At 35.1% G+C, this 13,472-nt stretch overlaps 1 protein-coding gene across 1 annotated transcript in view; it reads left to right on the plus strand.

Moving 5' to 3' along the window:
- The window catches only part of NDUFAF2 (NADH:ubiquinone oxidoreductase complex assembly factor 2), a 155,929-nt gene that overhangs the window by 85,824 nt on the left and 56,633 nt on the right, over nucleotides 1-13,472 (plus strand). Inside the window, exon 2 of the mRNA XM_072826588.1 lies at nucleotides 11,800-11,889. Coding sequence (XP_072682689.1) covers nucleotides 11,800-11,889 — 90 coding nt within the window. The remainder of the gene's footprint in view (nucleotides 1-11,799; nucleotides 11,890-13,472) is intronic.

Below are 13,472 nucleotides of genomic sequence, written 5' to 3' on the forward strand. Positions count from 1 at the left end.
CCTCAGATGGGAATTCACGGGGTTTACCATAAAGATAGGACTTCAAGGATTAGATACTTAAGACATGGAAGATATAGAACTCTCTGTCACAGAAATGTAGGGTCTTCCAAGTAGAGCATTGCTTTAAACAAAAGTTCATGATGAGAGCTCATTAAGTGATTAGAGTGAAATATGTTATCCTGGTAGTTTTCATCACAGAGATAAAAGTCAGAATATTGAGAGCTGTTTCCCCCTGTATCATTGGTGTAACTTTAATGAGCCACTGCAAAATAGCAGTGGACCTCATCATTATCAACAAATATTTCAGTGTTCCACTCTGTGTATTGCAAGATTCAAATTCCACAGGACAAAGCAGATGTTTATCAACTCTGAAGAGGGGAGTGGAATATATGCAGTACTGCTTTGTTTTACAACCCTATTCCTTTATTTGCCTTGGAAACCTCAGTAAAAGACTTCACACTTTTACATGTTTTAGTATTATAACAAGTTTCCAACCTACAAATTACTTGAATGCCAAAAATTACATGTAAGCAGCTTGTTTAAATTCAACGCATTTTTCCATTGAAATTGTGTTATAAATGGTAGTTCAATTTCCAGAATAATTCACATTCCTTTTAATCCACAGTTCATCTGAATTGCTGCATATTAGCAAAAGCACATACTGGATAACATCAGAATCAAGAGAGACACAATAAGTCTGCAGGTTTTTAAAAGAAGAGATGGAGAAAAAAATGAACATACATGAGGAAAAATTTGTTTTCAAGTGGGCTTAACTCAGCTGAATCTTTTTTCAAATTGGTGTAATAAAAGGCAGAAGATAAGGAGAACTCAAATTACAACACATTAGTCTTTCTGAAGGGTACAGAAGCAGGTGCTATTTTACATTATCCCTGTCCCTTTGCAGCCGATAGGTGGTGCCGTTGTCATACAATAGTTAGGTTGCTCTCAGTTCTCAAAACAAAGGGAGGATGTGGGAAGTATATGCAAAGTGGTTTTAAACTGGGTTGTAAAAGAAGGACAGAAAAAAATAAGTGAGGCGGTATGAGCTTGATTATGTGTGGATGATGTTGATACATCAGGTTTTGTAGCAGAGGAGATGACTGTACTAGTACATTTTCTTAAATCTCTGTGTAAAAATTAGAGAATTGAAAACATACATTTTCTCATCCATTTTCTTTGAGCTTTACTCAATTATAAAATAAGATTGTTGTGAGAATTAAACAAGAAAATAAAAAGTGCCTATTAGGTACCACACACATAATTGTTGGTCAATAAATATAATTATGTTTGGGGGATCCCTGTGTGGCTCAGGGTTTGGCGCCTGCCTTTGGCCGGGGCCATGGTCCTGAGGTCCTGGGATCGAGTCCCACATTGGGCTTCCAGCATGGGGCCTGCTTCTCCCTTAGCCTGTGTTTCTGCCTCTCTCTCTTGGTCTCACATGAATAAATAAATAAATAATCTTTTTTTAAAATATGATTATCTTCATCTCCTGAATTAGATAAAATTAATAAACTACATTAACCTAATGTTATTGTTATTTTGCAAAATTAAGCTAAAATACATGATCTCTGGACCCTGGAATCTTATAAAGAAGTAGCAAGAAGTAGGAAAAATGTTAAGCTTTAATATATATTACTAAGAATGAATTCTTAAGACTCATTATTTGATTCTTTTGTAGGTAAATATCCTGCTATGCATTACCAAGTACACCCTTTAGTAGAGGTAGTCTGCATTTGTGCAGAATATATTTGGAGATACTTGTCTTAAAGTAATATTAACTGTTTTACAGACCTTCACTATTTGTGACTATTGTCTTAAACTTTTTGAACATCAATGGAAAATAGTTAATAAGTAGGGAAAAATAGCAGGATGAATGCTCTTTATTGCAAACTTCACAAGCAACGTGGAACTAGCCTTTACTTTTCATGCCTCCACAGGCTTCCTTTTGGTGAAGTCACAATTTATTAATTAATTAGCCTTGCTCTCTGCCGGTGAACTAGAGTAGAGAATGTAGTAAGATTTATGTTTTCCAGTTTTATTAGTTATTAGCCAAGGTAAAATTTTATTGTAGAGAAAGTTAAAACTAATGACTAAAATAATGAGATACTATAAATAAATTACTCTTCCTAGAGTTTCTTTCCTTTCCTGTCTTTTCATCACTCCGGTTGGCCTTAGACTACCCCCATTTTCTTCCTCTTCACTAGATCCTCTAGGTCTGAGGTGCTGAAGGAAATGTTGCCAATGCCTCTCCAGTGAAGGCCTGCTTCCTTGGGAACCCAAGAGTCATTTCTCCGTCTTTGCTATCTGGATGTTTTTATCTCTTCCTAAGGACTTCTTGCTCCCAAGTGAGAGAATGATTTCTCATGGAACTCTTCTGGTCTAAACACCAGAAGCAGGCCTGCAGCCATGCCTCAGCCTTAAATCACAGCTCCATGTCTTCAGTAGACCTTGTATTGCCTTGAACTGTGGGACTGCTGGGGAAACCCTTCTTTGTCTTCCACCTGATTACTCAGGAGTCTGTCAGATTGCTTGAAGAAGTCTGTGAAAGGTAGGGAGGAGGAAAATACATGATGCTCTTTCTGCCATTCACAAGATCTTGATTTTGTGTAGGGAACCAACACCTGTTCTTGAATGTGTTTTGCAGTCTGGAAAATACGATACTTGATTTGAATCTGTGATATTCACAGGGCTTGTTGGAGCTCCAGAGTGTGAGAAGGTTGCCTCCAGGGAAGGGGGGGGCAAAAGGTGAAGTGGTGTTGTGGACCCCTGCCTCAACTCTGGAAGCTCTGCTTTGAACGGTTTCATAAATTCAACCCCTATTGAAGATGTTTTCAAAGAAAAGAGTTTGAAAATTATTGACACCTCAACCTTTTAACAGCTGAGCCCGATATTATACTCAGGCATCTGGTTCACAAATACTAGAATAGTTCCTTTTAAGCTGACGACTATCACAGTTCATTAGATGATTATGTGATTTCTTTCTATATCAAAATAGATTTCTATTCATTAATGATAAGTAGTGCCTGATGGTAACTAAATTAAATAGATTAATGAAGGGTATTAGTAATTTCATGGATAAATAAATAAATATATATTTTTAAAAATTAAGACTAATGCACCACAAAATGTACTCTATTTATTTTCACTAAATTATTCACATTTAAAACTGTCATATATTCTGTGAATTAATAACGGTAGCTAATAGTGCAGTCTTCAACTCTTCTTTGATCTTTGGTAAAATGACCAAGTACTTCTCGATTTTTTTTTAATTTTATTTTATTTATTCATGAGAGACACAGAGAGAGAGAGGCAGAGACATAGGCAGAGGGAGAAGCAGGCTCCATGAAGGGAGCCTGATGTGGGACTCGATCCCAGGACTCCAGGATCACGACCTGAGCCAAAGCCAGATGCTTAACCACTGAGCCACCCAGGCGTCCCACTTCTCGATTTTTATAAAGCTATTTGGATCTAGAAATCAATCAAATAGTCAGCCATATCTTCTACATTTCAAATCTGAAAATAAAGTTTGGGCAAAGTCCAAGCTGAAAAATGGCATTATTTTCTAATTCTCTAAATTCTGGTAGTATTTGCTACTGTTTCTTTATTCCTCCAGTTACTCTCTTTACTTCTCTCTTGATAGCCCCGATTGTTCAAGTTAGACTCCCAAAGTGAAAAATCAAAATCTTGATTATATTAGTTGATACTATACTATTTTGAGAGGGGAAAATATTCCTTTTTATATTAAGGATTGGAATTTGCTTGTGATTGTCACTAAAAATAAAATGTAGATTTTTCAGTCATAAATTTCCTTACTGTAAAATACCCTTTTTAGTATTTTTTTTTTAAAGATTTTATTTATTTATTCACGAGAGACACAGAGAGAGAGAGGCAGAGAAGCAGGCTTCATGCAGGGAGCCCAATGTGGGACTTGATCTTGAGACTCCAGGATCACACCCTGGGCCAAAGGCAGGCTCTAAACCAGTGAACCACCCAGGGATCCCCAATACCCTTTTTAAAACCTAGGATTGCATAACTTAAAGCCTATTTAATTTAGCTAAAAAAATTTAGCACCTTTTATTCCTTTCCTTAGTATACATATTTAAAACATTTTAACTCCTATGTCATGATTCAGATATAGTCATAGCAGGATCACTGAATGTTAGTTTTCTTGTGTTGTTTTCTTAAATGTTCAGATCTCAATTATAAATATATTTTATACATTGGAGGCAATTTAGCCTAACAAAGAATTGTAGAATGTATTAGATGAATAAAAGTACTTCCAATAACTGATTACCTGCGTGTCAATCAAAACCTGAAATGGCTGCTTCTGTTTTATTTCTTTAGAGTGAACACATTATTACATGGACTAAATAGCAATGAGTCTTTCATGTTTACCTCCTTTTGGGAGTGGGGGAGCAAGTGTAATTATACTTTTTCTAAGGGTTGAAAATTCCTTGCAGTTTGGAAAATAAATGATTTTTACACAAAAAATGTTTGATTTCTATAGAAACAGGAAACAAATGCAGTAAAATACTAGACATTTCTAGGACCCCCATCCTTGATTTGGAAATGCATTCAGAAAACCTATATAACTTTTGACTATAAATCTTCCTGGATTAATATAATGGACTATTCAATACATATTTGTTGGCTAAATAACATATTTTTAGAACTTTAAGTTTTTGTTTGCATTTAAGATTACTATGAACTTAAAAAATAAACAATGAATAAGAGTTTATTGTCCAAGTGGAAACCACAGGCACAAATTTGTAGTACATTCATCTTTTTTCTTAAATTATGATATTCTTCACATGTTCTTTCAGACTTTAGTTTTGCAAATTATATTTATGGCTTTTAAAAAATTAATGATTTAAACAGAGTTAATTTTGGATTTTGTAAGATAGACGCAGAGATTCCTTATGGGAAACCTATAAGTATGAAGAAACTAATAAGATTTTAGGTAATCCATTGAACTCATTGGCCATCTTAAAAATTCTGAAAGCTTATCTGGATGGCCTCTTTAATTGCTTTATAAAAAAGGTACTACCTGCTGAGACCTGCTGAGATAGTCATCCATGCTCATATAAATATATGTAGAATATGTCAAATTATAAAACCATCACATTTTCAAGCAGATATGCCTCATCTGATCACTATGGGAAAATAATAGTTTATAACTATAAATAAAATGTTAGTTTTTAATTGGATATCTGTAATGATACTGTATGCAAACTTTGTAAATGCTAATTTTAAAATCTTAAATGGGAAGTGCTTAGGGGTGGAAGTCAATAAAAATGCTTAGGTTCAAATGCTGGCTGTATTACTTGGCTATGCACATTTGGATAAGCTGATCATCCTATGCCTTTTTTTCCTCATCTATAAAAGATGTTTTAAAGACAAGAGATGATATATGGAAAACACCTAAACACTGCCTGCTACATAGCAGGCTGTTAATAAATAGACATTACATCTGAGTAACTTCAATCAAATTATCCTTTAAGTCATATGTGGAAATGGCTTTCAGTATAAGAATTCTTATTTTAGTACTCTTAATGTTCTTTTTTTAAATTTATGATACTTCACTATAACAAGATTAAAAGTCTCCAAATCTGGGCAGCCCGGGTGGCTCAGCGGTTTAGCACCTGCCTTCTGCCCAGGGTGTGATCCTGGAGTCCCAGGATCGAGTCCCACATCGGGCTCCCTGCATGGAGCCTGCTTCTCCCTCCGCCTGTGTCTGCCTCTCTCTGTTGCTCATGAATAAATAAATAAAATATTTTTTTTAAAAAAGTCTCCAAATCTAACCAATGGATGAACTGTGCGGGTCTTGGCTTTCAGTAGTCCTTATTTTCATGTATTATGCACCAACACTTCCAAGCCTCCTTTCGTATGCAAAATTCAGTCTTTTATATATCACCAGACAAACTGATTTAAAATTATCACCTGGGGATCCCTGGGTGGCGCAGCGGTTTGGCGCCTGCCTTTGGCCCAGGGCGCGATCCTGGAGACCCAGGATCGAATCCCACGTCAGGCTCCCGGTGCATGGAGCCTGCTTCTCCCTCTGCCTGTGTCTCTGCCTCTCTCTCTCTCTGTGACTATCATAAATAAATAAAAATTTTAAAAAATAAATAAATAAATAAAATAAAATTATCACCTGGTTGCACTGATCCCTGCCAGTGGGGTAAAGGCCAGATATCAGCCAGACAGAAAGGACCTTAACCCTGGCCATTCTACCACCATTTCTCCAAACCAGGGGTTCCTGTCAGGCATCAATCTTGCTTATTTACAGGGCCATAGATATCTTAGAAATGTGTCACCTCACTCAACCCAAACTCTTTTTCCACCCTAAAGTCACCTCCCAATGTATTCACCCCTCACACTACCCCACCAGTGAGAAATTTTGGGCTGGAAGTAGGCAGCTGGTTGGAAACATCACCAAGGATTATATGTCCCGATAGATCACAACCAATGTAGGCCTCCAGCTTTGATTTAGTAATGGTGGAAGAAAATCCCTCCTTCACTGTGATAGATACCTTGTGAGTTCCGAAGGTCCAAAATTTAAAGATTAAAGGCTGCCCAAACTTCTTCCTTGGATTAGGGAAGGAGCAGTGCCTAGAGAAGGAGAGATGCATAAGTCTGCTGTCTCATTTTTCAGAACTGTTGATGTCACCTGCCTATGACCGGTGCCTCTCAAAGGTCTTAACTATGGGGTTACTAAGACCACAGGAAGGCAGTATTTATAGGTACCAAATTAGAAACTTCACAGTTCCTAACCCAACCATCTTTCAGTATGTAAGCTTTATTCACCTTTCAAATATGTAAGAACACCCTATATTCAGAGGAAAGGGAAATTACTTCCAAATAAAAACAAAAACAAAATCCCCTTCCATTATTGATTCTTACAGAACTGGTCTTTATCATAACCGTTAAAAAATGATGGTATTTCAGCTCTGGCACTTCTTCCACAGTTACTGTTCGCTACTGTGGTAAGCAAGAGCCCTTTTATCTCCCCAATTTATTTATCCATCTATTTATCTCTGTCTTTTAGCAGTTTGCCTTTATGGATTCCTTTTTTTCTTTCTTCTAGTAGCATATTTAGTTCTCAAGCATTTTAGTTTCAGGATCTCTTTAAACTTCTCACAAGTATTGAAAGAGCTTTGTTTATGAGATATGCATTTATATTTATCATTTTGAAACTAAAACCAAATTTTAAATGCTTATTAATTCTTTAAAAATAAAACTAGTACAAGACACCTAAGTAGCTCATTCGGTTGAGCACCCAACTCCTAGTTTCAGCTCAGGTCATGCTTTCATAGGTCATGAGATCAAGCCCTAGTGTCAGGCTGCACGCACAGCGGGAAATCTGCTTAAAGATTCTCTCCTTCTGCCTGTCCTCCCACTCGTTCTCCCTCTCTCTCAAAAATAAATCTTTAAAAAAAATAAAACTAGTAAAACAATCACATAAAATATTTTTGTTGTTTACATAAAGAGTATATTTTTTTTTATCAGAAATAACTATACTTTCCCAAACAGAAACATTTAGAGAAAAGAGTAGCGTTGCTTTATGTTTTACAAATCTCCCTGATGTCTAGCTTAATAAAAGACAGCTGGAGTTCTTCATATCTGCTTCCTTATTCAGTCTGTTGCTGTATCACATGTAGCCTCTGGAAAACTTCACTGTACATTCATGAAAGAATGGAAATGAAAAAGGCAGATAACATTCTTAGTATTATTATTAAAATAGGGTTGGCCTCGCGGTCCCCTTAAAAGGATTATAGGCACCCTACAGAGTTCCCCATAAGAATTTGAGAATAGCTGGTCTGTAATTCCTTAGTTATTTTGGTGTTCAGATTTATCCCAGATTTGGCAACTATTGGCCCTTGTGAGCAGGCTCTTAAGTCCTCGTGAAAAGCCCCGCTTTTACTCATTTATCTTTTGGGGAACTTTTGACTTTCTGGCATACCAAGATGTTCCAGACTCATCTTGAACCCATTCTGCTCTAGGCCTAGAGTTAGCCCTTTTCTCTGGCTCCTAGTAGAACAAGGAAAAGACATGAAGTTTCTCCTGGCTAGACTTGGTATTTATCAGCCATTTCCCATCCATTAATTTCTTATTGTTTATGTTGGTTCCTGTGCCCTGTATCACCATGTATATTGCTGGGCCTGTCTCTGTAGAACAGTGTGGTTTCCCAAGTGTGAGCTGCAAGATGACTTTAGGTGATACAAAGACAATCCATTAAAATTATAAGATATGTATTTATTTTATGTATGTTTAAACAAAAAAATACAACTGCTATTGATACTTGAACAGCACAGGTTTGAACTTTACAGGTCTACTTATTCATGGACTTTTTTGAATAAATAAATACAGTACTATAAGTGTCTTTTTCTTCCTTATGATTTTCTTAATAGCATTCTCTTTTTTGGCTTATCTTATTGTAAGAATACAATATAAAATACATATAGCATATAAAATGCATGTTAATTGGCTGTTTATGTTATTAGAAGTTAAGTTTTTACAGTACGCTATTAGGAGTTAGCTGAAAGTTTTAGGTGGATTTTCTTTCTTTTTTTTAATTATCATTTTATTTTAATTTCAGTGGAGTTAACATTAGGTTTTTGACGGGAGGGGTTGGTGACTCTACCGCCCACCTTGTTCAGGGGTCAACTATAGTATATCAAGTCAAGCATTTCATGATATTTTTAAAGGTAAAGTAAAAGTGAATATTGAAAGGAAAAAAAAAACAAGCCAAATTAAAGAAAAATATTAAGAATATAATGCTATGAAGTGTGACAAAAAACAAAGCTGGATTGAATGAAAATTGAATGTCTGACATTTGAGGCTCTCTAATCTAGATTATTCCTGCCCTTTTTGTGTCCTGGGTTCCCATATCCTATTCTAAAAGCACAACAGATGAAATCTTTCTTTTACCTAAGCCTGTCAGCCATCTAATACCTGGGGATCTCCCATTTTTTTCTTTTGTTTTAACTAACTAGGTTTTATATTTTTCTAAACAGGGACTAGGAAATCTGCTATCCTAGGGCAATTAGCTTTAAATCCAGGGCAGTAGCTTTAAAGTTTTTTAAATAGTAAAATAATATTGTTACTTCTGCAGTCTTTAAATCCATATACCATTGATCTACTTGAGTTCAAACTTTTTGTTTTGACTGTTTTAACTACATCTACTGTTGTTTTACTATTAAATGAAAAAACTGTGCATTGTTTTACATAATAATGCTCATTGGGTACACCAATGTCAATTGTTTATTGTTGTATTAGGACTTATTAAGCCTATATATATGTTAGCTTAATTTTTTTGTTATCAAAATAATTTTTAAATGTAAATTCGACCCTAAATTTTTGACACCTAAGTAGGTACTTAAATTTGCTCTATTTGCAAGGATGGAAATTTTTTGCTATGATAAGTAGGATTGTCTTTACAACTATTGTATGGAAGCATATTAGTATGAGTAAGTGTACAGTTTGTTCATAATTTCTTACTCAATGGGAAGAATAGACTTTATTCCCAGTTCTTAAAAATTATACAAGTAGAACTTATAACAAAGAATGGAGTAGTTTTAAAACAATTTATTTGGGGGGAGGAACCTATATCTGATTATAAAAAATTTATTCAGTAAACTAATTGCCTTATTCTGTATGTGTACACTTTTTATACATCTTTGATGTCATCTATTTGTAAACAAGATTTTTTTCAGTGATTGTCGAAAGAATTATTTAAACTAAGTCATGTATTACCCTTTCTGTCTTTTCATTTTTACACAAATAGGTATGATTTTTTTATTTTTAAAAATCTTGGGAGGCCTTAAATTAATTTTATAGACTTAAGGGTAGGAATAAGATGCTAATTTTTGTGTCACAGACATTTAAATATACATGTAATATATATTTGGTGCTACTGGGATTGATAGATGTTTCTCTCAAATTCCCATACTCACATTTTTAATCTCCATTTAAAAGCTTAGAGAACATACACCTACTTTCAGAAGCCCATTTGTTAGCATTTTGTGTTTTAGATGATAGTTTTCATTTCTGTACTTGTTATTACTAAAAGGGCATACATCTTGGCATTTAGATAAGAAGGCACAAGTATTTTGATTCTTTCAAACATTTATAAAATTTTCATGTAAACATAGTTTAGTATATGGTAACTTTATAACATTTGTTATGATGAATTTATGTATGTGGATATAAGTAGTATTCTAGTAAAGACACATATATATTTTGAGCCTCTGCTATGAGACTAACATAGCTGTCATTGTTATAGGCTCCTTTTACCCTGAATCATCCCTACAACCTAGGGACTTTACTACTAATACCTTGACCTACTGTAAATTTATTTGGAGAAGATAAGCAAAGGGTAACTCCTCTTTTTAAAACTTGGGAAACCTCTGTGTGGATTAAATGAGCTTGATTCATTGAGTCCATAATGAAATGCAGAATTTCCCTAACCATTGATGGCTTGTCCATGAAATCCCAACCTTTCACTTTTTCTTACTAAAGCAAAGGAAATAAAACCAGCCACTCATTCTTCCTGGACTGCCCTTGTGTGGCTTCCTTTCTCTTACATAATGACCCCAGAAATTACCTTGGTCTGCAGTTGAAGGAAATTTTAGATGGTAGAATTTCAGGAAATGTGAGAGAGAGATTTGCAACAAGGTCATTTTGTTTAATTATGTCACTCAGTCTATTTAGCATGGTATAAGTTTGGTCCAGGAGTGGGAAGAGTAGTAGTATTTTGTAAGGCCCAAATTTCTCTCACTGACTGGTGTGATCATTGTTAAGCCACTCTCCTCCCCTCATAGTTTTTCACCACTGTCTTCTTTTCTCAGCTTGCATTCTCTGAGTAGGCAGGCACACTTGCTGACTTTTGGGAAGTAGTAAGCTTACCTGGTTTTCCCAGGCTCACAGGCTCAATGACAAAGGATTCTGTTTTGAAACCACCATTTTGACAAAGTTGCTTTGAAGGAAATGATTGAGACTTTGTGGAAACAGAAGAAAATACCAAATAGTTTTATGTCTTTTATATGAACTTAAAATACCGGCTAATCAATATTTTTTATTATTGAAAAAGTAAGCCTATTGTGTTCCCATCCCATCCCCAACCCAGCTACACCTGTTTCTTTACTGCTACCTCTGCTTTCATGTTTCTACAATGCTACCATCCTGCACCAGTGTTGATCTCACACCTGAAGCATAGTACCCATAACTCACCAGTGTTTGCCCTCAACCTTTAGATCAAGGGAGAGGTAGTCACTCAGATGGATCATAGAATCCAACCCATTATTTGGTTCCCTTGGGTTTGCCAATGTAATGTGAAGACAGAATGGCAGTAGGATCTTGTAGTCCATTACCTACTTAGTAGAGGCCATGAATAACGATTTCCTTGGGCAACAGCAGCAGCCACAGGAACCTCTAATATCCATATTTGCAGTATTGAACACTTGATTATTAAAATGGGGGGGTGGCAGTTGGTTATTTTATGTATTTTTTTCTTGCCATTGGTGCCCTAAGACTAATTGGTTGCCTTTTTTTTTTTTTCACAGCATCTAGATTTTTTTTTTCCTACCAAAATTAAGTTCGCATACTATGGCAGGAAATTTTAAATTTTTGTAGTAAGTTTAGAATTTGCTTTTTGTAACTTACCTAATTCTAATGGAATCTGTTCTTTCTCCTGATAATTCTTTGACCATATGAGAAGATGTGCAATATCCAAAAAGAAAATATTACTCTTGTAGTGTCATAACTTTATTTAAAAATAAAATAATTGCTTTTGTCTTATAGGACAAACTATTCGAGAGAAAAGAATTGTAGAAGCAGCAAATAAAAAAGAAGTTGACTATGAAGTCGGAGATATTCCATCAGAATGGGAAGGTAAGTTTGTGTTTTTAGTAATATCTCTTCTGGAAGCCAAATTGTTTATACAAAATTAACAGGAGCAGGTATAATTAGGTGTTTATTCTTCTTACGAAAACTTTGGTAATCTGAATCTAAGAAATTTTTTTTAAAGTTGCATTTCTTTGAAAGTTGTGAAGATGTCACACTTTAGTACAGGAACATATGTATAGTGAGAGGAACTTTTAAACATTAGCAGAGCTGGCACGAGAGTGAGCAGAGGGGAGCTCCTACAATACAGATTGAAGGAGGCACTCACTTTCATACGCTGACTGCATAGTTGCATTAAACCAGAGTTTAAATGTCATTTCTGGCACTAACTACCCACATGAACTTGGGAAAGTAAATTCATACTTCTCAGTACAAATTGCAGACAGTACTTGCTGTAACCATCTGGAATATTTGCTCAACTTAAAATGACCCCAGTGGCTGACCCCCTGTTAAGACAAGGATGGACACTTGATCCCTATCAGGACTTTGGAATTAAGGTTAGAGATCAAAGTGAGATAAAACAGTAGCAGTCAGTCTTTCAGTATGGCTGGAACAATGACATATGATTGTGGGTAGTTATCTTCAATCAGCTGTCTAAGCTTTGTTGCAGAAAAAGCTGATCTACTAAAAAGAAAATGGAAACCAGTCTGCAATAAGTATATAGTGAGACAAAATATTTCCTAGATTTCCAGGAAGTTTCTTGTTCTCTGTTCCATTTCTTTCTTAATGAAGTTCAGATGCATATCTGCCATTGAGTGCTAGTGCCACCCCATATCCTTGTTATAAATTTCCCTTTTCCTTATCAGTTCTTTGCCTCGCACCTGGCACATACTAAGTGCTCAGTAAGTATATAGTGAATACATGAAATCCAGCACTTTTAAATGGATTTTAGAATAATGTTAATTTTTACAAAAAGTGCCTCCTGGAATTTTTGGTGGGATTGTGGTGAGCATATAAATCACTTTGCAAGAACTGACATCCTAACAATAAGTATTTTCTGACCCTCGGACGTTATATTTCACTTTATCTAATTTAAGCCTTTAATTTATCTTACCAAAGTTTGTAATTTTCATCATACAGATGTTGCACATCTTTTGTCAGAATGATTCATAAGTAGTCATATTTTTGATGCTACTGTAAATGATAATTTTTTCAGTGTTAATTTTTTATTCATTACTATCATAAATATGTAGTAGGTATTTGCATATTGATCTTATATGCTATGACTCTGCTGAGCTCAGTTGTTAATTATAGTAGCTTTTTTGTCAATTTCATCAGATTTTTTTCTTTTTCTTAGAAGATCATGTTGTCTTTGAACCGACATTTTCTTCTTTCCAACCTGGATGCCCTTAGCTTTTTTAATCTTACCTGTTTGCATGGACTAGAACTTACAGTATATTGTTGATTGGAAGAAATGAGAATGAACATCGTTGCCTTGTCCTGATGTATTACTCTTTCTGTACATTGTTAATTGGCTTATCTAAAATTTTATTTAATATTTTTATCTTGAGGTATATTGGTTAGTAGCTTCTTTTTCTTACAATGTCTTTGCTTGGGTTTCATGTCAGTGT

Source organism: Canis lupus, chromosome 5 (genome assembly GCF_048164855.1).
Source record: "Canis lupus baileyi chromosome 5, mCanLup2.hap1, whole genome shotgun sequence".
NCBI classification, from domain to species: Eukaryota; Metazoa; Chordata; class Mammalia; order Carnivora; family Canidae; genus Canis; species Canis lupus.